At 51.8% G+C, this 25013-nt stretch overlaps 4 protein-coding genes across 4 annotated transcripts in view; all 4 read left to right on the forward strand.

Moving 5' to 3' along the window:
- The window catches only part of ETH_00005765 (uncharacterized protein), a gene marked incomplete at both ends in the record, with an annotated part of 4390 nt that extends 964 nt beyond the window's left edge, over positions 1-3426 (forward strand). The window contains 5 exons of the mRNA XM_013376289.1: positions 31-740; positions 2122-2311; positions 2807-2920; positions 3091-3177; positions 3358-3426. Coding sequence (XP_013231743.1) covers positions 31-740; positions 2122-2311; positions 2807-2920; positions 3091-3177; positions 3358-3426 — 1170 coding nt within the window. The remainder of the gene's footprint in view (positions 1-30; positions 741-2121; positions 2312-2806; positions 2921-3090; positions 3178-3357) is intronic.
- Positions 3427-4738: 1312 nt separating this feature from the next.
- ETH_00005770 (uncharacterized protein) lies at positions 4739-17831 on the forward strand (the record flags this gene model as incomplete). Its single annotated transcript, XM_013376290.1, has 16 exons — positions 4739-6844; positions 7239-9032; positions 9218-9656; positions 10123-10340; positions 10657-11753; positions 11935-12270; positions 12473-12712; positions 12915-13117; positions 13299-13388; positions 13631-14565; positions 14692-14786; positions 14990-15242; positions 15372-15601; positions 15822-16215; positions 16528-16584; positions 16851-17831. 16 exons carry the CDS (start codon positions 4739-4741, stop codon positions 17829-17831), a joined length of 9468 nt encoding a protein of 3155 aa, XP_013231744.1.
- Positions 17832-19566: 1735 nt separating this feature from the next.
- Positions 19567-20687, forward strand: ETH_00005775 (uncharacterized protein; the record flags this gene model as incomplete). The annotated part of the gene is made up of 5 exons (XM_013376291.1): positions 19567-19788; positions 19886-20080; positions 20207-20298; positions 20421-20496; positions 20595-20687. The coding sequence occupies 5 exons, from the start codon at positions 19567-19569 to the stop codon at positions 20685-20687; spliced, it is 678 nt and encodes a 225-aa protein (XP_013231745.1).
- Positions 20688-22063: 1376 nt separating this feature from the next.
- ETH_00005780 (uncharacterized protein) lies at positions 22064-23588 on the forward strand (the record flags this gene model as incomplete). The annotated part of the gene is made up of 6 exons (XM_013376292.1): positions 22064-22369; positions 22495-22632; positions 22738-22826; positions 22968-23083; positions 23256-23348; positions 23497-23588. 6 exons carry the CDS (start codon positions 22064-22066, stop codon positions 23586-23588), a joined length of 834 nt encoding a protein of 277 aa, XP_013231746.1.
- Between the last annotated feature and the right edge of the window lie 1425 nt (positions 23589-25013).

Consider the following 25013-nt stretch of genomic DNA (forward strand, 5'->3'; position numbering starts at 1 on the left):
GCTGCTGCTGCTGCTGCTGCTGCAGGAGAGGCAGCGGGGGCTGCTCAGGGCGAAGGAGACGCCAAGCAGCAGCAGCAGCAGCAGCAGCAGCAGCAGCAGCAGGAAGAAGGAGACAGCAGCTCTGAGTATACTGAGGATGACATGGACCCAGAGGAGGGCTGGGTCACCGAGGAAGTGCTGCGAGCCCATTTGGGCCTCAAGGCCCCCTCGGGGGCCCCCCTGGAGGCCCCTTTGGGGGCGCCACAGGCTCTTGGGGAGGCCCCTGAGGGGGCCCTTCCCGGTTCTCTCCCTGAGGGGCCCCCTGGGGGTCCCCCTGTGGACGGGCCTGAGGGGCTTGCTGAGGGGGCCCCCTCGGGGAAACCCTCAGGGGCCTCCTCAGGGGCCCCTGAGGGGACATCGGGGGCCTCGGGAGCCCCCTCGGGGGCCCATGAGGGGGCATCGGGGGCCTCGGGAGTCCCTTCGGGGGCCCCCTCTGGGGATCTCTCTGGGGCCCCCTCGGGGACCCCCTTGGGGGCCCCCTTGGGGGGCCCTGGGGGCGCGGAAGAGGCGGAGGTGGAGAGTGTTGCTGCTGGTTTTGAGGGTTTGGAGTTGAGGGCTGCGGAGCAGAAAGTGGAGGAGTTGGTGCAGTGCATGACAACAGACTTTTCAATTCAAAATGTGCTGCTGCAGATGGGGCTGGGGGTAGTGGCTGTGGACGGGCGGAAGATAAAGACGGTGAAGGTGTGGGCGCTGCTGTGCAGGTGGGGTTGTTGTGTTTCTGCACTTTCGGCTTTTTTGTAGTTATGATGCCTCAACAGTTGAAATTTAAGTTTATTTCTGAAGTTATTCTGCTGCTTGCATGCCTTTGAGCGTTTACAGTGTGGTTGCATGCTTGTCGTGCATGCATCTTCGTACTTGAATGCATGTTTCACTGGAGATGCACAGGATACAAGTAAATATGTTTATATATTTGTTTATGCACACTTTTCGTTTGAGTTATACAAAATATACTCAATATATCTGAATATATGATGTATATATATATATCTACTGGCCACAGCCATCTATGCGAGTGTGTATGCATATTTGTGTGCTGAGACTGCCAGTACAAGATGTAAAAGGTACATTTGCGCACAATAAATGTAAAAAGTAAATTCTCGCACAATAAATGTGTATCTTTTGTGAATTATTCCGGCAAGTCTTGCATGCAAGAAGTTATGGAAATGTCCATGCGCCCGACATGTGCACATTTTGCATCAGTTCGGACCCAGCCTCACAGGGCAGTTTGTTGCACTGGATTGTCTTCAACTGACATGAGCGCTGCCGAAAGTTTCCATTTGCTTTTAAAATTTATTCAGAGTTTTATTCTCCAACTGGCTGTCCTTGCTGATTTGTCTCAGTGGCTGTTTCTGTGCATGCAGTATCTGAATGCATGTGCCCTGCTACTTGGATTATTTAAGAAAACACTAAGAAATTAAATAAAAGAAACCCTTTAACGCATCTACTAAGGAAACACGTAAATAGACACATATCTAAACATATTTATGATATGAATTGCCGCAAATTCGGAAAGAAGGTTGAATTTGCAAAGTACTAAAATGCTTCACTGCGCACTCCTTGTAATCAGCATAAACAGAATATCCCCAAAAGTGCGCTTTTCGCTAGCTTATGGGTGCCTAGATGTCAAGAAAACACTTGGTGCTAGCCTCTGAGGGCCTAGAGGATACTTATTGCTGTTTATAAGTGCTTACAGGCAAAAGAAGGAGATTAATTAGTCTTTGAATTACTTGAGGTAAAGGCTGTCTGCGAATTGTTTAAGGGGAATCTGAGCATTATGAGGCGGGAATTTCAGAAGAGGGCTACACTCAGTGTCTACAGTTCTGTACGAGATGTGCATATTAATTGTATTTTATGGAATGTTTTCTCTTGCGCGGATTGCATGCATGCATGCATGCATGCCGCATGTTTTGTGACGAGTACACGGACGCCGAATGTGCGCATTAATATAAAGTGCATGCAATTCCATATTTTGCATTGTTTCTATAATGCATCTTTTTAATGAGAACCTCTCTTCCAAAGCTTCAAGGGCCCTGCTTTCAGGGGTTAGGGTTTAGGGTTTAGGGTTTAGGGTTTGATTTGCAGGGCCTGCGGGCACATAGAGCGGAAGACACGGCTGCTGTTTTGCAGCAAGTGTGGCCACCACACTTTAGAAAGGGCCCCTCTTTATTTCGACAAAGAAACGGGGAAGGTATTTGTTTTTGATGGCAAGAGAAAGTTTTCCAAGAGAGGCCAGATATACACTATTCCGAAAAACAAAGGAGGCAAACACCAGGTCAATCTCTAAACCCTAAACCCCAAACCCCGGAGGCTGGGAGCTCGCTGCTTGCTAAGGGAATAGATGAATAACAAACCCTAAAAGAAAAACACTTATCAATTTGTGCATTCTGATCTATGCACTTTTGAAGGAGTATTCTTTTTTAATTGATTTCTAAATGCATGCATAGCCCCGCCGGCCTTGATGTGGAAAAGGTTTAGGGTTTAGAGAAGGCATATGTGCAACTATGTCCGTAAATGGACTTCTGTACGTTCCTTTGCAGCACCTTTATATACTCGCAAACTATAAAGACATATTTTACACAATTAATAAGTAACACATATTTATTCATGCTGTTTCGATACATATTCTGATGCTTATATAGCGGCACAAGAGAGCTTGCAGTTTCTTGCAAATAGCGCGGGTGTCTTTAATTCGTCTTTGTCGCATTACAAGTTTCTCAATTTGATGCTTCATTTTGTTTATTCATTTTAATTTTTCTATTGTGTGCAGAGGCCGATCATTCTGGCAGCAGATCAACTGATGATGGGGGGCCTCAACCGCGAGCTGCGCCACAGAGAAAAGCTCTGGAAAAAAGATGTAGAATCTAAGAATCCATTTTCGCCTGTAAGTGGGGATCAGGACTTTGCCTTTAAGGTCTGGGTTTTGAGGATCAGGGTTCAGGGTTTGGGCGAAAGCTTGCACAATGGACCCCCCGGATGCGCCACCCTTTTTCCTTGATTTCCCAACTCAGGGTTTAGGGTGTAGGGTTTAGGGTTTATGGCTTGCGAGTGCAGAACTACTGCCTAGAGGCCCAGAGCTGGCACATGAGGGCCTTTACGGCTTCTGGCAGGGCTGCTGCTGCGGCGCCCCCAAGAGTGGTGGTGGGGCTGGGACCTGGGAACCCGAATTCAAACAGATGGGTGAAGAATCACAACAGAAGTCGAAAATAGGCAAATATTTTTTGAAGAATGTAAAAAGCGAATAGAATTCGCATTAAAATTACGGCAAGAACTGCAAATTTTAGCGGTGCAGGCGGGGCGCTGCTTTATTCAGCTTTCCAGGTTCTGCCTCCTCAACAGGCAGACAGGAAGCTAACTGATGGATTCCTCAATGATATGAAAACAGAGTAATTGTTGAATGCGAAACAAACAAGAAACAAAGCGAGCAATTTACGCCAAATAGGGAGCCGTTTAAAAGTGCCGACAGGTAGAGCAGAGAGTTGAAGGAAAGCAACAAAAATGAAAGCGTTTTAGGAAGAAACAAAGAACTGCCTTTCCTGGCGAATAAGCAAACCTGCAATTTTATATGCACTTCTTGTTCACTCTGCCCTGCTTTTGCTTTCTTTTCATGTTAAGAGCAGCTTTTAGCCAGGTGTGCCGTGCCTTTTCCCACTAGGGATCGTGGTGCACGGGGTTCAATCCAGGGCAGATGGGGGGCGATTTAGAATTGGGAGAAAAGAAAATTAGGGTTTAGGGTTTAATGTTCCAAGTTATTTTGGCTGAAGGCTCCTCTGCTGGCCGTTGCAGCTTTAGCTTTTGCTTGCTGGCTGTTGTTGGAGCAGGTTTCCGCAGTGAGTTCAACCTAGCTGTAGCGCTTTGCGGCCATTTGGTCGGTGAATTCAAAGAGTAAAAGTTGTTTTATTTCATCATTGCAGCTTTATATTGTTCTTTAAGATCAGTTCTTAGAACACCGGCGCGCAAGCAACGCCGCGTGAAACAATAACGTCATTAAGCATGTATGAACACAGCTGCACCTACAAAAGGTAGAATTCGTGCTAATTTCTTCCAAATAGAATCTTTACAACTCAGTTTACTGCAGTGTCAGTCTCACCAGTTGCGGCTGTGGAAAAGTTCTGAAAAAGAAGACCCGCGGCCGACTGGTTTCGTGGTGGTACTTTTCTGAAAAGTTGGACTTGAACTGCGCACCTGTTCTGGGGTTTGAACAAACTTACACGGGCAAAAACTTTTACTTTTAAAATAAAAGGCATGAAAAAAATAAATGCAGATTATGACGAGCCATCGTTTTAATGCTTATTATCCCTCGAGGAACACAACAACCCCCCCGAAAGCCACGGCCGACACTGGGGGCTGCATGAGGCTGCGTTTTCCCGATTAGCCCCTAAGATTGCTCCAAACCTCACTATATTATATTTAATTTAAGGTTACAACTAAACAAGAAAAGCAATTTAGTCAGCGCGGCGTGCAGGAGCCGATCGGCGTTGCCGGCATGACTCGTTGAATCTGGCCAGCAGGTACATTTGGCTTTTGTCTTTCTAGCACTGCAGCGTCCCCGGGCTCTTTGGTTCTTATACACAAAATAAATATAATGAGAAAGGTCTCAAATCCCAAACCCCAAACCCTAAACTGACCCCTCTCGCCTGTGGGTGGTAGGGGGGCGGGGGTGGGGCTGTGTGGAGCCCCTGCCAATTAGCTGCTTCTACCCATGGAGCAGCGGCAGCACGAGCAGCCCGAAGGGCCTCCTTTCCACGCCTCAGCAGCAGATGAGGCGCACGGGGGCCCCCACCAGCCCACTGCAGCGGCAGCAGCAGGAGCAGCAGCAGCAAAGGGAGCAGCGCCCAATCCGCAGCACGAGGCTGACCCTCCCCGCAAGCGGCGACTGCTGTTCCCCAAGGCCCGCCCGAAGAAGATGCAGGAGTTCTTTGGCCGGAGGCTGAACTCATCAGGCGAGGCCACAGAGGGCGCCAAGTTCCGTGCAGTAGAAATCACCCAGCAGCAGCAGCAGCAGCAACAGCAGCAGCAGCAGCAGCGATGTGACGCAGTGGGAGGGAGTGTCTGCGGCGAAGACTCTTTCGAGGCCGCAATGGCAGCAGCGGGGGCCGTGGCTGCTGCTGCTGCTGCTGGGGCTCCGGCACCTTGCGGGGGCACCATAAAGCATGAGGGTAGTGAGTTTGTTCCTGGAAAACAAATTAAAGAAACTGCGACTGAGTCCCTCGACTCCGCCTTCTCCTCAGTGACCACAAGGGCCCAGTCAGCAGAGAGCTGCTCCTCAGCCTCCACAGCTTTCGGGCCTGCAGCAGCAGAGCCAGAGCCCCCGCCTTCCCCCAAGAGGCCCCCCCTGGGGGCCCCCAGCCTCCAGGGGCCCCCCGGGGGCCCCCCTGAGGAGGCTTTCCGGCCTCTGCCCCCTTCCTTCGCCAGCCCAGAAAGTGCAGCAACGAAGCTGCTGGACTCTTCCTGTCTGGGAGTGCAGCGGCTCACGCTGCAGACCCCCACAGCGAACTCAGGGGGCCCCGGGGGCCCCGGGGGCCCCGGGGCCCCAGGGGCCTCGGGGGCCTCTGGGGCCCCGGGGGCCCCCGAGGGTGCAGGTGGGGGGGCCCTCGGGGCTGGGGGCGGCCGGCGGAGCCCCCCTGAGAAGAGGCCGTCTTCAGGGGCCTGCGAAGTTGAGGAGGCGGAGGTGCTGCATGCAGCGGAAGAGCTGGGAGACGGGGGCCTGGGGCCCCTGCAGAAGGCAGAAGACTTTTCTGGAATTCCCCTGGGAGTGAGGCTGGAGAGTAAAGCAATTAAGCAGAAGTTGCACGGATGTGACGAAGTGGTGGGGTGTCTATACAGCTGCGGGGGCTGCGAAGAGCGCGTCAAGGTGTGGGACGATCTTGTGAAGCCTCACTTCATTTCCATTTTGAAAGACACGAACGCGCCGGTGGTTGCGAAGACTGTGGAGCTGCTGCAGGCGCTCGTGGGGGAGGAAGCTGCTGCTGCACCCTTTCCTGCTGCTGCTGCGCTGCCGCTGCTGCAGCAGCACGGCCGCCAGATCCTCTCTCAGGTGCTTCCAAACCCCCGACACTTCTCCGGCTGCTGCGGGGTGCTGCTGCGGCTCAGCGGGGCTTCTGCTGCTTGTGCTGCAGAAGCAGCAGCCCTCGTGGCAGCAGCAACTCAGTCCTTGTTGGCTGAAAAGAAAGGCAATGTTGCTGCTGTCAAAGGCCAGGCTCTCCGAGTTGTGGGCAGCAGCCTGGAGCTGCTGCTCAAACTGCTGCAGTCCTACGGGCTGCAGTTTGTTGCTGCTGTGGGGAGCCTCCAAAATGTGGTGAAGACTATTTCACCCTTTGCTGCATGCAGCGACAAGCGGGTCCGCAGCGCCGTGGCCACTTTGGCTGCCACGGCGGTGCACCTGACTGCTGCTGCAGTGGGAGCCCCCGCAGCAGCAGCAGCAGCGGCGGCTGCAGCAGCAGCAAAGAAGGCCGTTCTGGAGGGTTTGAAAGGCAGCAAGTCCATGCAAGCTGAAGTCGAAAAACTCATTGAACAGTTTGCTGCGCAGCCGCCCCCCGCCCCACACCTCTCTATAGCTGGGATGGCCAGCGAGGGCCCCAGCAGCAGCAAAACGCATGCAGCAGGGCTGGGGGAGGGAGGGTGTGGGGCCCCACTTGCTGCGGGGCTTCTGGCTGAGACAGATGTGCTGAAGGCCGTTTGCCAGCAGCAAACTGACTGGGTAATCCGAGTCACAGAGGGGACGCAGCCAGCAGCAAAAGGGGAAAGAGAGGGCAATGAAGAGCCTCCTTGGAAAGTCAAGTTGCAGGCCTGGCAGCAGCTCGAAGCCGTGAGGCTTACACCTACTCGGCGATCCCTGCTGCTGTTCTGGTTCTGCTGCTGCTGCTGCTGCTGCTCTCGCTCTGCTGCTGCTGTGCGTGCTGCTGCTTGTTTTGCTCACCCAGCTGTTGGTTAGCTGCGGTCGAAGCAGCTGCTGCTGCTGTATACAGAAAGTTGCACTGGTAGAAACTTCACCTCTTACTCTGCCACTGCTCTTATTTCAGCATCTTTTCGCTGCTGGTGTTACTGCTGCTGCTGCTTTAACGGAGCAGCAGCAGCAGTGCTTTTTGTCAGAGTATTATCCCTGCTGCTGCTGCTTCTGCTGCTGCATGCGCGTGGTTTCCTTGCTGCTCCTCTCTCTTGTTATTACAAAAGAATGGGTTTATTTTGTTCGCTTCTCTCAGGCTCTGCGAGATTGTAGCTGCCTTTACAAGAAAAACCCTTTCTTACATCAGCAGCTGCTGCCGCTGATGCACCGCACACTGACAGCTGAGCCAACGCTCCCCGTGGTGACTTGTGCATTGAAGACGCTGCAGCTGCTGGTGCAGCTGCTGCTGCAGCCGCAGGGCGGCGATGGGCCGCAGCAGCAGCAGCAGCTGCAGCAGCAGCTGCAGCAGCAGCTGCGGGGCCTGCTGCCGGACGCGCTTGCGAAGCTGAAGGTGAACAACCGGCCCGTGCAGTCTGCTGCATGCACATGCATTGGCACGTATTTGTCGTGCATTCCCTTAGATGTGGTGGTGGGGGACTTGCTGCCAATTAAAGAAAAACTTGCCCACTACCAGAAGCTGCTGCTGGACGAGCTCACCAAGGCCACGGAGCAGCAGGGGGGCCCCACACCGGCGCTGCAGAAGGCTGCTGCGCTGCTGCTTGCTGCAGGGCGAACAGCAGCAGATGACGGAAACGCAGCAGTGAGGGCAGCGGGAGTTGCCCTTATTGCTGCAGTGGCGAAGCACGCGCAAGGCTTTGCTGCTGTGGGCGACGCGCTGCAGAAACTCTCAGAGCCCAAACGCCAGCAGCTACAAAAGGCCATAGCCGCGCATGCTGCAGCAGCAAAAGGGCCCCAGGCCCCTGTCTCCTCTCCGCGCCGCGCGCTGCTGCACGGGACTGCAGCTGCAGCTCCAGGCGTCCCCTTTTCGCGCATGCGGAGCCGCGGCGCTGCAGCAGCAGCAATGCCAGCAGCAGCAGCAGCAGCAGCAGCGCAGGCCGCTGGTGCCGCCGCTCCCGGTGCCTCAGCCGGCGCAGTGACCAGTGGTCCACCAAAGACCACTCTCCGCAAGCAAGCTTCTCTAGGCTGCCTCAGCGCGAGGGGACCCCTGCGGCGGCCTGGTGGCGCTGCAGCAGCAGCAGCAATGGGGGGCGGTGGAGCCTCCAGCTCAAGCGCTGCTTCTGCTGCAGGGGCCCTGTGGGAAGCCCCGCATGCAACCATTGGGCCTGAAGAGGCTGAAGCCCGGACGCGGGAGCTGCTGCCTCTCGAGCTGCTGCAGGGCTTTGAGGCAGCTGCGGGGCTGGAGAGGAAGAGGGCCTACAAAGCGCTGGAGACTTGGTGCCGCCGCCCGTGCGACTGCAGCAGGTGCAGAGCCGCGCAGGGGCACATGGAGACAGAGGAGGGGCCCAGCAGCAGCAGCAGCAGCAGCAGCAGCAGCGGCGGCTGCAGACTTGCTGCGTGCCGCCAGTCAGCTGCCCACATACTGCTGCACCTGCGCTTGAAGTCGAAAGGCTTTAAAGAGAGGACAGCTGCTCTTGAAGACGCATGCATTTCTTGTCTTCAGGCCGTCATCGGAGGTCTGCTGCTGCCGGAAGAAGTTTTTGCAGCAACAGCAGCAGCAGCAGCAAAAGAGCCCGCCAACTCCGCGGGCTTAGCCACCCCCAGGTCGCCTAGCTGCAGAGAGCGAGAGTTGCCGGCAGTTGACAAATCTGTTGTCAATCTCGTGCTGGAGCCCCTGGGAGACCGCCTGGGGGATCCTCGCGTGGGTGGTCCAGTCATGACCATTGGTCTCCTCCTGGCCAAGTGCGTGGACACGCCGACCACTGTTGCAGCTCAGCTGGCGCTGCTGGCCGAAGGCCGCGTGGGAGGGGGCAGGATCATGCAGGGGATCTGTTTGCTGCTGGAGCAGCTGCTGCAGCAGTGGGGCCTGCATGCATTCAACCCACCGAAGCAGTTGCTCATGATTGTCCGGCAGATGCTGGAGCCAAACAAGGTGGGGACGGCAAAACTGAAAATTAACCTAAGACCAAAAGCAGCGCATGCATGCATTTGCTTTTCAACACCACTGCCCTCACGAGCTCCGGCAGCCTGCGAAGACTGTGCCCCTCAGAGGCATTTCACTGCCATTTGGTCTTGTACTTATTTTAGCTTTTGTTTGTTTTACTTGGGTTCTCACAGGGGCCACGCTCAGTAGTCTTCCCCCTCCTCAAACGCCTCTACCTCGAGCTCGGAGACAAAGCAATGACTGCTATGCTTGTTGCCCACCCCCTGCCGGACGAGGTGAAGTACGCCTTGAAGCAGCAGCGGCAGCAACAGCAGCAGCAGCAGCAGCAGCAGCAGCATCCAGTTCCTGTCGAGGAGTCGGGGCCGTCTTGGGGCGCTGCGTTGGCTGCAGTCAGTGCGGGAGCAGCAGCAACTGCATCTGCAGTTGCTGCTGTCGCCACCGCCGACCCTTCCAGTTCAGCCAGGTGTTCTTGTGTCTCCGTGGCGCCGCACATTACCCCTGAGCTGCTGCAGCGGCTGCAGCAAAATCAAGACGAAGAAACAGTCCTAAGGGCGATCAATGAACTCTTGAACATATTTGTTAACAAGGCGGGACACAGGGTCAAACCTGAGGGTATGCACTGTCTTCTTCAAGTCCACACAAACGTTTATGACTCTGCCAAAGTTTCCAACAAGTGTTCCCTAACTCCTTTTGCAAGTCTCTTTTCTTGACATCCCCCCGACTGTTCACCCCAGGAGGAGCCTTTCCTTACTGCCGCAGCCACATAAGGCACTGCTGCACTTCTCGCTGTTGCTGCTACTGCTGCTGTCGTTTCTGCTTCTGCTGCTATTATTTTCTCTTCTTTTGTTTTCGTTTCTGCTGTGTTCAACTCGACTGCTTCAACACAACGGCGCAGTGCTCCTGATGTTTTGCTGCTGCAGTACCTCAGCTTCCCTATGCTGGTACCTTTTACCTCTTGCAGCTGTGGAGATTGGGCGTTCGTGGATTTCTGCACATTTATGTTGAGTTTAAGTTTATAGTTTTCATTTGCTCTGTTCGTTGTTTTCTTTGTTTGTCTATATCATCTTCATCATTTCAGGGCTCAGTGGTCTGGTCTCGCTGCTGCGCAAGCGTCTTGGCGACCCCAGTGCCTCTGTGCGCCGCCAGCTGCTGCTCTTTTTGGTTGTTTTCTGTGATCGGCTGAGCCCTAGAGCTCTTAAGGAGGGAGACAGTTCATCATCTCCACTGAGTGCTGCACGCGTCTACAAGCAGATGCTGCCGGCGGCTGCTGAGTGCCTCGGCGACTCTGACAAGAAGGTCAGTAGCCCTCCCAAGTTATTGGAAAACGAGAATACTTAATATCTCTATCAGGCGGCCTGTTTCCTATAGAGATTTGAAGAAATAATGGAGGAACTAAGCCGTTTCACACCGCTTTGTCTCTCGCAGCACCACACCACAGATATCCTTGGTGTCATTTTGGGGAATCCCAAACAAAATCCGATTACCTCGGTTTTGGTTGTGCAATTTCCTGTTGCGTGCTGCTTCTGACTAGATATTCCATTTTAGTTATTTAATTTTGAAGCGAAATTCTTGGACTTCTTTAGCTTGCGTCCTCCCGCTTTACATTTCGCAGGTCATGCAGGCAGCATACATCGCGACGGCCAAGTGGATGGTCGCCTTGGGCCTCGAGGATTCTCTGGCTCTGCTGAGCCCTTTCCTCTGCAGCAACAGCAACGCAGCAGCAGCACTTTCTGCAACTCAGAAATCGTCCGCTGGAACGGTCTTGCGGCGACCCTTTGCTGTAGCCTCGTCAGGCTGGAACTCGCAGCCCAAGACCCCCAAGATAAGAGACACGCTGTTCTCGCTGATGGCTCTTGTCATGCCGGTGGATCCATCTCAGCAAGGACTGCTGCTGTTGGCTCTGGTGCCTCACCTCTTGGATGCGCTGCAGCCTCAGCAGCGCAGCGACAGCCTTGTGAGCTCTTCTGCTGCTAGCACACTGTTGTCGCTAGTCGCACATGAAGCTGCTTCGCCCGAAAGCATTGTAGAAGTGATGCAGCAGCGGACTACAGGGCATGGGGCGCATGCAGCTTCTGCTCTGCCGCCCGAGGCTGCACTCAAGCAGCTTCTCATACCGGCCGAGAGCCTCGCGCTGCTGCTGCGGGCGCGCCAAGAAACAAGGGCCTCTTCACAGAGTCCTCTTTTAAGGACACTGCCGTTGCCTACCAAAACAAGCAGCAAAACACCGCATCTGCAGCAACAGGAACAGCAAGAGCAGCCAAAAGGGGAGGATGTCGTTTCCGAGGAATCGATCCAGGCGACAACGCCGGCTATCATTGCAGAAGCTTCAACAGCAATCCCTGCTGCCGAACTTAGCTCTGTGTTACTCTCGACGCGTTCCCAGCGGATCCATAGAAGTAGCGGAGCCGGTTTCGTCACTGTTCGCCGGCAGCCTTTTTCTGTGCGAGAGGAGCTGCACCAAGAGCTGAAAAACCGCTTTGAATCCAGTCTTCTGCTACTTATGTTTCCTCCTTCCAGCTCTTCAGCCACGCAAAACAAGCAAGCGGTGCCGGAGCTGTCCCAGCTTAGGGCCATTTACGATGAGTGGAAACGAATATTTGACCCTGGCAACAACGCAGCGGCCTCATCAAGAGAGGATGGGTCCCCCATGCCCCCGCTGACGGGGGAACAGAGCATCACGGACATCCTGCTTAAATGGATTGCATTTTGGTAAGGAGCAGAACGCGGGAGCACAACTTTCTGCCGGATCGGAAATCCATTATTTGACTCTGATGCATCTCACTGCCTGCCGTTTCCCGAATTGCAAACCTGCTGTTAGTAAACCGCCAATGCAGCTGCTGCTTTCATGGGCCAATTGTTTCTTTAGCTGATTTCCGGGTTGGCTGTGCAGCATTGCAGAGGTTCAGCAACAGCTTCGGACTGCACAAGCGCAAGAGACCCTCTGCGCACTGCTTCAGATGTTGCAGCTGGTGATGCAGCCATATAACAGCCTTCGGGTAACTTTGGCTCTCTATGAGCAGCAGCAAATCTTGCAGCAGCTGCTCGACCTTGCTTACGCATGCACCACTACTTCCAATGGAAAGGGGGTCCCGACACCAAAGCCAGTGTCGAAGCAGCTCCGCCATCTCGTGCGCGACGCCCTGTTGTTGCTAGCAGCAATTGTGGAGGACCGGCCTAGGTTTCTTTCTGCAGTTCATAGGAGCCTCATTCGTTGCAAGAACAAAGAGTAAGTTTATTTGCCTCCAGTGGATCTACTGTGAGCCGCATTTTTGCCAAGCGTTCAAGTGCCGTGCCAGTTGCCACAGCAATTCTGCCTTCCCTAGTGCTTTTCAGTGCCAGCGCAATATTTCCGGCGATGCTGCAATTGGTATAAATACTGGATTATATTCCGTTGAGAAGAGAGACGTTGTGAGGAGCTGTGAACGCAGGCTGCTCGTTGATTTGATGGCTACAATGGCTCGCGCTTTGGCGCAGCATGTTCAGATTCAGCTTCAATCCAAGGCGCCTGCTGCCTCCTACAATGAGTCTCTAAGTGACTTCCTTTCACAACAATGCGCAGCCCGTTTTTTCTCCCTTCTGACGGACACAAGAGCTTCAAACGAGCAGCGCAGTCTGGCTTTCGACTTCCTCGTTCTGTGCAACTTGACGGTGAAGGGAGGCACCCTACAGTGAGTACTTTCACTGCTGCTGTCAGGTTTAGCAGCTGATTGATGTTTGTCGAACATCAATCGGCCTCGAGACGGAGTCTTGGTCGGCTCAGTTCGTATCTCATTTCTTCATGAAAAACTTATTCAGAATGCGCTGTTTTATTTCATTTTATATGTAAACTCAAGCTTTGCAGCATATCTAGGTATGCGTGCCTGCGCGCAGCTTGCTGCCCTCTTTGACACCTGAGTGTCGGGCGCGTCTTGTGGAAGCTACGAAGCAAATCGCAGCGACGGGACTTTCCCAGAGCCGACTCGACAGCCTGACACTTCGCCAAGGCGATGGCTGCAGCAGTGCAGGCGAGGAGTCCACAAATCCGAACACCGTTGAGGCAGCATTACCGTGTGGCCCACGCTCACAGGTGGCGGGTGAGGCTTTGTGGACAGTACCCGTGTGCAGCTGTTCGCAGTATACCTCATTGTTCAACTTCAGACGGTTACAAATGCGTTGCCCATTTTATTTCGCATAACGAAGTAGACGACTGATGTTCTAATCTCAGACAACAATGTTCTCTATGCGGCCGCTTGTTTCGGTGATTGTGAATGGCAGCACCGGCGGCTGGAGGATTGACGGACGCGAAGCGACCAGGCCCGGACCTCGGCGACACGAACAGCTGCAGCGTTTCCCAAGTAGCAGAAGGTAGGTGGCTTTAGTAGTGATTTCTTCACTTCAGACCGTTGCGCAGGAGCACTGCTGACTAAGCATATCACTTTGTTGCTTCCCCCAGTCGCCCCCTTCTGACGTAAAGATGCCTTCCAGGACTCTCGCATATTTGCCTTGTCGATAGGAACTGGCCTGTGGAGTTGCCTTGTAAGTGCTCAGCATGCAGACCCTTGGGCTTTAGGCTTTGTGGCTACTTGGTCGTTTTTTGTGTATCACAGTTCCTGATGTAGCTGACGAGAGGACTGCGGCCAAGGACAATACCACCGAATGCCTCGCGTCTGCTTTGATGCACGCGGTGGCACAGGCAGATGCGTTGTTGCAGACAAGTGGGGAAGAGCTGCGTCAGCAAGCAGGTGCCCTGGAGGGGTATCTGACGGCAGCTGGAGAACTGCGAATGCAAAACAAATACTCTGACATGGCTCTAGCCTCTCATGTTACGTCAACGGCGCAGGCGGATGAACAGTCGACAGGCGAAGCCGGCGAAGCACCTAAATTTCCTGTTGAGCTGCTCTGCTGTCTTACGGCTCTTAGAACGTGGAGCGCAGAATTGAAACTTAGGTCACTACATCGGGCCGCGTTTGGAGCTCACCTTTTGCTTTTTCTGCTAACAAACGCGCCGCCCAATCCAAACAGCGCTGCAGCAACGGCAGCGACAACAGCAGTTTCCACCGCAGCGCAGTCTGCTGTGGGGGGGGCAGTCTGTGGCTCAGGGGACGGGGTCACCAACTTCCAACACCTAGACCAGCCGACTAACCGTCGTAGCAGCCGCCAGCATATTCAGCTGACATCAGTCGGGGAAACGGTAATCAATGCTCACACCGTCAGTTCTCACATTGTAATGGATGGCATTACACAAGCTCTTGAATTTTTCTTCGAGCCTCAGCATTATGAAGCGCTCTACAGCGCGGGCCTGAGCCTCCAAGGCGCCGCTTCAGCTTTGCTTCTTGCTGAGGCCGTCATTCGCCGCCGCATGCAGCAGTACAGAAGCTCAGGGAGCTCTGCCTCCTCCAAGCAGAAGCTGCCGCTCTGCACGGACTTAAAGTATGGAAATTTGGCGCCACTTCCCGATAAGCAGCCGATTCAACAATGCTGCAACTGCTTGCTTCTCTGCATGGGCAGATACCAAGACTACCTGTACAAGAGCCCAATCGCAGTGAGCTTATAATCTAAAGGACGATTCAGCACAGATAGCTGTTGCGATCTAGTGGTGCGCAATCGTCTGCACTACTAAGCAGTGTCAGTTTGTTTGTGGCTTGAGTGGTGTTGCTATTCTACTCAGATGAACTCACGTCTTGGTTCCGTTCGCTACTTGGTAACATTCTTGCTCAATCAAGTCCTAGGAAGGAGTCTTCTCCAGGGGGACATCCGTATTCTGTGAGTTGCAATTGCTCGCTTACAGTTATTGTTCCCTCTTTGCGATACGACCCATGAAACGACATCAGGAGGGGTGTGCTCTTTATTAGACATGCTGCAGCATGTTACCCTGATGCTTATTGGATCCAGCGATTCTAGGTCTCATCTGACTAAATATATTGCATGGGTGGATTCTGTACATCGTGGGCTGCTTAATTTTTCAGATCGTGTCTCGCTGAATGCTGCTTTTCACAAGCAGCGCGGAACCTCGGCAGCTCTTGCCAGGGCGCCCAGAGGAGGCACACCGAAACTTTATGGCGCCTTGTCGGCAAGATCCATAAGAAGGCAGTTCCGTTGATGGAGGCGCATGCAGCGGTTGCTCTTCGATCCCGGAGGGAAGCCTCGGAGGGAGGATTGTCAGAGGCGGAGAAGCAACAGCAGATCGCACAGGCTCTAAGTATCCTGGAGCTGATAAGTGTGGGTACTCTTCATCTAGCGTTGCAGGAGCAGCGATTTCACGGAGTAGCAATGCCACCAAATAAAATTTTCAGAGTTGCGTAGAGGTGCGAATCAATCCTCATTTGGCCCCTGCCTGTGAATCTGCAGACCGTCATGACATCTCTGTCTCGTCTAGAAGCCGCATATCATGGTTCAAAACTGCTGATAGAGCACCGACACCAGCAGCAAACAGCTATGCAACATCAACAAGAAGTGGAGAAACAAAGACTAGAGATTGCTCAAGACAGTCGGGAAACAGCGCTGAAGACCCTTCGACGGGACAGACTCATATTCGTGTTGCACGCAAAAATCTTCATTCATTCATTTCTCACCTTGTGGTACGAAAAGCCTAAAAGTTGTGCCTGCCGCGTGGACAGTTTAGACGTCAGCCATCTGCATTGCAGATTCTCCAGTAATCACAATACGCTGCAAGTAATAAACAGTTGAATGAGGTTGCCGAGTTAAAGAGGGGTGCACCGCCACGTTTTCCTGGTGGGATCACTTTGCTCGTGCATTGAAAATATGTCCAACTCTTCTGTGTCATGTGAAACTTCACAGCCCAACTCTTTTGCGTGTTCATCTAGAGGCAGTTGGAGTCATGGAATCTGCTGAACGGTGTGAACAGCTGGAACGACTGCTTCGCGGCAGCTTAACGGGAGAGACAGGCGATAGTGAAATGTATTCAGATACGCCTGCATCTCCTGAAACCGATCCTACTGTGCCGCTGCCCCAGGTAAGAGGTGCAGACGAAGCGTGCAGAGGGCTCAGCACCTTCTCTTGCGCAAGAATACCCCGCCAGCCAGCAGCGTACGACGTTCAACAAGTTTTGGCACTTCACCGGCGATTCGTGGAGGAGGGAGAGAGCCGGCGGGCTGACGAGTGCGCGATGCAAGTAGACTCGCCTTCTCCAAACCGCGAAGACGCTTCGTTTACCGTTAAAGCAGTACTCAAGGTAAGTGGTAAAATTCACACGCCAGTGAACACGCTCATCATATGTCAAAGAACGTGATGTTACTCCAAATATTACTGCAGAAGTTCCCCTTGAGGTCCTGCCAAAAATGCCTACAATGCAAGAATCGCAGAGGCGCAGTGTGAAAGCGAAAGCAACAGAAGTTGCCTCTTCCAACTGCCTCTGGTATTACTGCGGCGCCCGTGGCTACGTGCATTTAGGGCGTCGCTAATCAAATGGCGTGAGCAACTCCGCAGTAGCTCGCGCTGCTTGCTCAGTGGCATTCTTCACCTTCTTTGTATTTGCTTTGATCAGGAAAAAGAAACTACGCTTCGCTCGCTCCTTAGCCAGGGAGGGCTCGACCCATCGCAGGTGGGGTGACTGCTGACGTTAGCTTTGACGTTCGCGGACAAAATCGTTTGAATGCACAGCTACGCTTCAGCAGCGACTATTGCTCGCATTGACCCCGTTGCCGCATCTCTTTCAGCCTGGATCGATCCGTGCAACAAAGCACATTTCGTTGCAATGTAGTTCCTCCTCTGGCCTTGCAGTGCAATTTTGCAGAATATGGAACGCCACGAACTCAGTCCCACACCATTCTTAATACCAATGGCGGCTCGCAATGCGTGACTGTTCAGGACAAGCATAAATGCTCTTCGAGTGGCACCGTTTATTGTTGGCCTTTGTTGGGCGGTGATTCAATTGAGCAGCAGCCGTACGATAGCAGCGATGATTTTATGCTACACCCTTTGGTGCGAAAGGTTCAAGAATGCCTTTTATCCCCCGCTGAGCAACGTGCACTGTTGCAGTATCCTTGCGGCACAACCTCACGAGCCTCTGGCCCAAAGGACCCACTGGATCGAAATGGCCTGCATATGCTTCGCTTTTGCGCTGGGACTTCGGCCGCCCTGCCCCATCATAAGCTTGCTACACTGAGGGCTGAGACAGCAAATCGTGACAGCATTCCAACAGACTGGCTTGACCTCGCGGCTGTAGCTCAGTCTTACAAACTTGATCCTCTGCCTTCTCAGGCAGGCTCCAGTGCTTCAGCCAATGCTTCAGCTATCAATGCAGGCTCAGCGGCAGGCTCTCACCCGGAGGCCGCTAGCTGTGATGTTCCCGAAATTACTGATTGTAAGAAAATCCAACACGGAGGAGTGCCACTAAATGCAGGAGTTGTTTGGGGGCCTTCAAGCTTCGAGAATGACGGCAAAAACTGTATGGCGGACCGAGACGCTGCCAATGATTCTGCAGGTCTCAATAGTGCCCAGACTCCTTCTAGGCACTACGACGCCGCTGTCACGGCCACAAAAGGGTCTTTTATATCGAAGCTTGTTAGACCTGCTCAGCAAAGGCCAGGACGGGGCTCTTCTGCGCGTTCTAGCTCCGTGAAAGATATTGATGGCGCCAGCGAAATACCAAGTACCCCCGTGACAGCCTCACGGTTGCCACAATGTTGCGCTACTAGGACCTCTATTCCCACGGCCTCTCCCACAAGCTCACATGAGAGGCATATTCGTGCCTCCAGTGTTACAGCTAGCAAGAGTGCATTCGTCAGGCGCCCGTGGCAACCAGACCAGTCTTGGTGCTCGCAGCCAACTAGTTCAGACGCGCGCTAAGACTCACCCACTCACTCAGCCACTGCACTGCGAAGCTGACTCGTGACCTCCATAATTTTGATGAGCATCTTTCGCGGCGTTAGGAGCTTATGCACTAATTTCGCAGCTTTCACTTCAAACAGTTCCTGATCTACCAGGTGCCCAACCGAAGGCGTTGCCTCGTAGTTTTCCACTGATCCGTCTCAGCGATGCACCGACACAGTTTTTGAAAGACTTTCATAAAAACCCTATTTGGGAGTGCTACAAGGCAGCAAACGCTTGCATATGAATCAAAATTATGTGGTTAATCACGAGAACAATGCAGAAAACTTGGTCTCACCAGCCTGATTTTCGCCGAATAGCTGGTTACCCCGTCCGTTCCGGGTAAAGTGGCTTCTTCTGCCTCCGAAGGCCAAGGAAACCAAAATGCAAGTACCGCATACGTTCAGGTATAAAGCCCTATAGCATTTGACTCTAGCGGCTGGCGTAGGGCTCGTCTGAAAGAATAAAAGCTTAGGGTCCCCCTACCAGGGGGCTCATGGACACTTGAGGACCCTCACGCGTGAGGCTGAAGCGATCTCCTTGGCTGAAAATCTGCCTTTTCTACCAGTATGAAGATGAACCACATGCCCAAGGTCACGCAGCTAGCACATCTCAAAGCATAGGAACTGGGGAGAACCCCAGCCATTGTCTGTAAAGCGGTTACTCGAAGCACAAACTGCTCTGCTCCAAACGCGGAAAATCCACTAGAGACTCAAAGTAACCCTTTCAGGTCACGTATAGCAGATATTCGTCCTTTTTTCGCTCACGGAATCTACAGTAAGCCAGACACTTCAGCGCGCATTCTTCCCCGAAGTATGTCAGAAGCAAAAGTCTGGCAGGAAGGGGAAACGCAGGGAATTTTAGCTATCAAATACGAAGATATACAATATTAAACAATGCTGTATATTTTTTTTCATTGTATGTGGGGTTCGTACATGCATGAAACTGGGGGCTCGTCCAGGATCGGTGGTGCTGCAGCATCGACCCTAGTGCGGCCGTTAATTGAGCGGGCAGCCACACAGTTAGCATGCCCGCGTGAAAGTTTCTAGTAGAGACAAATTACGTTGAACCATAGAAATTTTGAGCGAACTGGTCCTACATTTGTGGACAATACGTGCAGAACTAAGCTGCTTAGCCAAACGACGTGCACGAAAAGCAGTGCACCGCACAGTGGAGAAGTGTCTTGAGGCTACTCTGCAGAACTTGGAGGTTTGACGTGGGGAAAATCCCTTTAAAGCCCAGTTTCAAGGGCAATTTTTTGTATTTGCAAAATGTTGCTCCACAAGAGCTTTCAGGTGGGTAGCGCCGCAAGCGGGAGAGTCCCAAAAACAATCCATGAGCAACCAATGGATTGGATTGGCTCCCAAGAAACTTCTGAATAAATGCACACCTTGCATCCGCTAAACTGCAATTCATAATGCATGGGGCCCTATTATTTCCAGCAATCATCTCCTTCTGAAGGCCAACGCATCGTGTGTTGCCTGCTCCGTGTACTAGTTCCATCCGGGTCAGCTCCTGGGAGAGGGAGAAGGGCGAAGATATCTATGCAAGTCTATAGCCTCACCCGAAGATGCCCGTTCCAACGCTGCTTCCCGTTTCGTTACTTTGGAGAGGTAAGCTATCACAAGGCTGACTCTTACGTTGACTTGCTTGTGAAACAGGAGAATAAGGGATTGAGTCACGCAGAGCTGTTTACGCGAGTGTGTTGGCTTCAATGTACAGAGACAAAGATCCTTGGCGCGATGGTTCAACTCTTCCCATCGCAACCACCCGAGATACCTACAAAAAGGACATTGCAAGTTCTGTGGGTGCTCCTGCATGGGATGTAATGGAGCACAAGGTCCTCAGGTTCTTTGCCTACTTTAACGAGCACGTTGACGAATCAAGACTGGAGAATTACCGCAGCAGGCCTGTCGAAATCTTATACTACCTTGAGGTGGGAATGCTCTGCTGGCTTGAAGCACAACTGAAGTGGGGTCGATACAATTCTGACATAGCAAGTGACTTGCTCTGTTCGAAACAATACTTCGCAGGATGACACTATGGCCGTCGTCGAGCCCAAAATCGACAACAGCGGCATGCGCAGTGGCACATTAATCAAGAGGCATCGTTTCCCAAGGGCAGATGAAACAGAGAAGCTTGTGTCTCCGGCAGACCTGCGCGTTGGCACAACTTTCATTGCATACGGGAAAACGTTTGCACTGACTGCCTGCGATGCATTCACTAGGGTAAGTCATCCCCTTATGTGTTCGAAATACCAATATTTTGGAGTTTTTAATCCCTCGACAGCTGAAAATCTTTTTTGGGAAACGGAAGTGCACTGTTCTTAATGGCTGGCATGCGTTTTCGTGAAGGAGTGGTATAGGAAGTCTGGCATGAGCCAGCCTTCTGACTACAGCTCAGACTTTCCGGGTAGCGTACACCCGAATCAGTTGAAAGACAGCAAGTACGCCACACAAAAGCGTTGCATATTTGCTCGTGACTTGAGCTAGTACAACATTGTTTTGGCGCCAAAGAACACTGGGGGCTTGATAGCCTTCGCACCGTAGGCTGCTTTTGGGCTTTCAGGGGTGATGCATCACTATATGTCAGTGTCAAGCCCACCACAGACGACTTCCACAAGCGCATCGATAGCCCTGAGCCGGTGAGAGTTCATCTAGTTCACAAAGTCAAAGTCAGCACACTATCAGCCTCTGTAGGGAACCAAGGTATAACTAGTTGCTGCTTGCGTGCGAAGTGCAGGTCTGCAGATTTTATGCATACTTCGACGACAATTTCACGAACAAGCTCGAGAGGCGAATGTACACGATATTATACTTTCCCAGGTATTCCTGATGTTCGTAGGCGTGTGACTCCAGGTTTAGGGTTTAGGGCCAACGGCTGAGCGCTGAACGATCAAATCTTATTTTATCGAGAACTGGAGCACATTTTAGTGGGAAATCTCCACGCTTTATTGACTTGATAATTGTTTATTACGCAGAAATAGTACTCTGGAACTCCGAGAAAACCTTCAAGCTAGGGGTGGAACACGTTTTACCGTTTTCATCAGCAGAAGGAAAGTACTTAAGGGTCAGGTGAAGACTTTTGTATTCTAGCATTGTCTCTATAGCCATCTGCCCTCAATGAAATGCCATTTTTGTAGAACTCTTCCCAGCAAGGCTGAGCCAAAACGTTCGAGGGCAGCTTGTCAAAGCGTGCCTCCAGGCATTCGTGCAAGCGTGGGCCCATCAGAACCGCTTCCGCCCGAAACAGCATACTTTACCCTTCAGGATTTCAAGGTGCGGAATCTCAAGTGGCTTTACCATAGGTAGGTCTTGAATAAACTTCCATCCCCATCAGTAGTTCTTCTGCATGGGGCAATCGTTGATTCTTCAGGTTGGGTCAGTCGTGACTATAGCGGATCGCGACTTTTTCATATATGCGGCCGACTCGTTTACCACTTCGTTTGTCAAGTAAGCCAGAATGCATTTTCATTGACGTCACTAGCTGATTTTCGTAAAGGTTACGTGTAGCCTATGCTACTTTGTGGCACCTTTTCCGTGTGCATCAAGAACATCACATGCGACTGCCGGCTCTTACTTTGCAGAGAAACATTGGGAATACAACTTCAAGAGCCCATCAATATTGAAACTGACAAGCTTTTACCTCCTCCTCCGAATTGTGCAATTCGTAGAACTCATGCGCGGCCCAATCTTTTGCAGATAAATAATGAACGCAAGCCTCCACTGTCTTTCAGAGCCATATCTGAACAAAGCATCTGCATTTGTGGTTCTGGCCAAGTAGTACATATACTCTTCTTCCCTGAAGACAACTCAGTTTCTGTTTTCCAGCCCAAAGTGGAATGGTAGGCGTTTATTTCGCGGCTTGTACTCGACTGGCTCATCTCGTAAAATTGGGGCCATGTCTATTTTTCATGTTCGTCCCGAACTCGAGTACATGCTGTTTGTAGGCAAAATTCAACGGCTGGAGAAAAATTGCATCAGAGATCCGTATACTTTAATGAAGATGCTGGGAGGCCATTTCAGGCTAATGACTTTGTCGTAGGGTAGGAATGCCTGTTGCACACGTCCTGCTTTTCCTTTACTGATCCTTTGCAGCCTGCTCATAATGACAGCAAAGCGGTTCCTCGATTTCGCGCAGGTCCGTAGTAACAATTAATGGACAAAGATTTAAAATCATGGGCACCATTGAGTTTCCTGGGGGACATCACGATGGCGAACCAGACCAAGAACGCGTCCTTTTGCACCTTAGGCGTCTGTGGGAAGGTCTTCGTGGGAATGAGATTAAAACGAGCGACATGTTTTCTTCCTGCGATGAGGTTGGGTCCAACTTTATGTAGCTCTTCCTCCTTCGCCTGCTTGTGCTGCGGCATAGCCAAACCTACTCTAAGTATGTGGCGTGAAGTAGAAGCCACCATCGTCTCCAGCTCATTTATGCTTCAGCAACGCAAGGGATTCCTGACGTATCAAGATTTTCAGAAGGGAATGGAGCGCTTTGGCTACACTATCACCGAACAGGTACGGCTTACCGCACATCTCGAAAGCCATGGCTCAGATGACCACACAACTAGAAAGCCATGGCTCAGATTAACAGAGCAGACGCGCATATATGCCAACAAATGCGGACATGCGTGATGTGACAGGACGCTCTTGCCATTGCGAGGTACTTCGATTCCACCAAAGATGGAAAAGTAGACTTCGAAGAGTTTTGCAAAGGAATGCTGGAGCTGCAAGGGCCGTTTTTGGCGAACAGCCAGAGATTAAGTGATGCATTGCACAGTGTAAGGCACTTCCTAGCCGCAGATGGACACTCGTGTGCCAGGCAACAAATTTAAGCCAATTAGAGAGACAGTGCCTCGGCTACCCTGCTCTGCACGCTACTGCAGGACATCAAGGGATACGGAGAGACTGCGAAGGTCGAGTTCACAAAGCTCGAGGACATTCGGGCGATAAAAAGGAGCTTCAAGCTTCTTCAGTGAGTTTTCGCCAATTATTCTCCCATAAATGAGTAGAATGCTCCATAGAAGTTAAATTTGGCTTCTTACACGCAAGTTAACCTTGAGTTGCACTTCTGTCCCGGTGTCTCTGATGCTGCATCGCTTTCGGGCCTTTTTAGGGCGCGTTTGTACCAGCAACCGCGCATGCTTCAGCTGTTGACAAAGGAGTTTGCTCGATCATCGCTTGGGCGGAAAGTGCCCTTAAGTGAGGCGGTCCAAGTTTTCGACCGCTGCGGTAAGAGAATCAACGCTTGTTGGACGTGTGTGCGCACTGCTCATATACCACCTTACAAATGACTACTAGTGGGAATAGCGACGGAAATGCGCGTATGACCCCCCGTTCGGCTTTTCACTCACTACGCTTGTGCACCATGACATGACGAAAATGCCGTGGTGATTGCATGAAGGCTTTGAGCAGTCGCATGAAGAGATCAGATCCATAGTCCAGGAGTTGTTGCCGGGTACAGAAGGTGATGAAATTGACTACATCGACCTCATCAGTGTGAGGCATTGTAGTTTCGCATTCTGATTGGAAATAATTGGCACCTTTTCTCTTTGGTGGTGCAGTAAACGTTTGACAGCTTAAAGCTGAGAAATATTGCCAGTCCCCGTGAGCCAAAGTTTTGTCTCCCATTTTCTACCTTGCAGGCCTTGAAGTCTACGTGCCGCGGAGTTTGAAAGGAATTGCAAAGGCGCAAGTGTCCTCTGCATCAGAATACAACCTCGGATTGCCGTACTAGTGTCAGCTTACATGCTGTCTTCCCAAGGACACTGCGGCTTCTTGCCACAAGCAGAAACTGATGCATTTCATTTTTCATTGTTACATTTCTGAGGAGGCTATACAGACAATTCGTCAATCAGTGACAGCCTGCAAGGAATGCCCAATAGAAAAGTTTTGTCTTCATACTGCCGCCGCTGCGGCAACCTGCGTTTTTATCGACTTGGGAATAGTCTCCCAGCTGGCGCGGGCAGTAGTGGATGTTTCGTGCGTCGTGCAATTTAAAATTGCGTGCACTTTTTCATCTCATCTGTTGACCGAGAGTTTCTGGTTTTGCACTTAGAAGTCATTACAGCATGTCCCGCATACTGGCCTAGTGCGAAAGCACTTTTCTAAAACGTTTGGATGGCTCTTATAGCAGGTTGATTGTATCTCCGTAGCCGAAGCTTACTGCTTCCTAGTCCTAGTGTATGCTTACGGCCTTCTCGGTGGATGGCCATCAACGCGTATCCAAGTGATTATCTGCTTATTTGTTTGTCGTGGAAGCCTTCATCTTGCACAGGTGTCTCTGAAAATCCCTTCTCCAAACGCGCCAACAATGAAGCAACTGGCTTGCTCTCCATTCTGCTGGCTTCGCACTGCGCGCATAGTGCGTCTCTAGTACAATGTAATACTCATATTGGTGCCTTTTGGAAAGTCTTCGTCGCTTGTACAGATCAAGGCGCAACCACTAGAGCTTCAGTAATTGCGAGAAACAAAGTTCTAGTGGCTGCGCCTGGATTTGTACCAGTCACGAAGACTCCTGAGTGATAGGTAGACGAACATAGCGGCGGGAAGAGTTTGCTGCTGTCACTCGTGCACATGTGGAACAGCTTGAGGGTCGCAGAACAATGAGGAATATCGAATGCATTCTGCACTATTCTTCATGTGTGAAGAGACCATTTAATGGGAACTGCTGTAGTATTGCTCTTTACAAAGTTTCGAGCCTCTCAGCTAGGGTGTAGCTTCGGTCAGTGGTCGCATTCGTGTTTGTCCTGCACAGCACACCCAGCAAGGGGCATTGAGACCCTCATCACTCAAGTGACATTGCCTGATGTGCGCTTGCTTTGTGAACACAAAATTGTGGAAAATATTGAATGGTCCATTCCTAAACTGTTCTATTCCTCTTGTATGAGAAGATCGTTTGGTGGGGGCTGCTTGATTATTGCACTTTTGCCGAATCGCTTAGCTAGTATGTAACTTCTGTCAGCTCCTGCTCCCGTGTAAATGACGCATCACGCAGCCAACAGCAAGTAGCTTTGAGGCCCTGGTCCCTCAAGTCACATAGTCTAAAGCGCGTATGCTACATGGACAGTTCGTACGGCACGTTGACAACAACATCTTCTGACCAATGAGGGCATTGAACACTCACAAGATAAACTCCAAGGAGAACATCTAAGCAATTAGT

Source organism: Eimeria tenella, genomic scaffold (assembly GCF_000499545.2).
Source record: "Eimeria tenella Houghton genomic scaffold, Eth_scaff33, whole genome shotgun sequence".
Lineage (NCBI taxonomy): Eukaryota > Apicomplexa > Conoidasida > Eucoccidiorida > Eimeriidae > Eimeria > Eimeria tenella.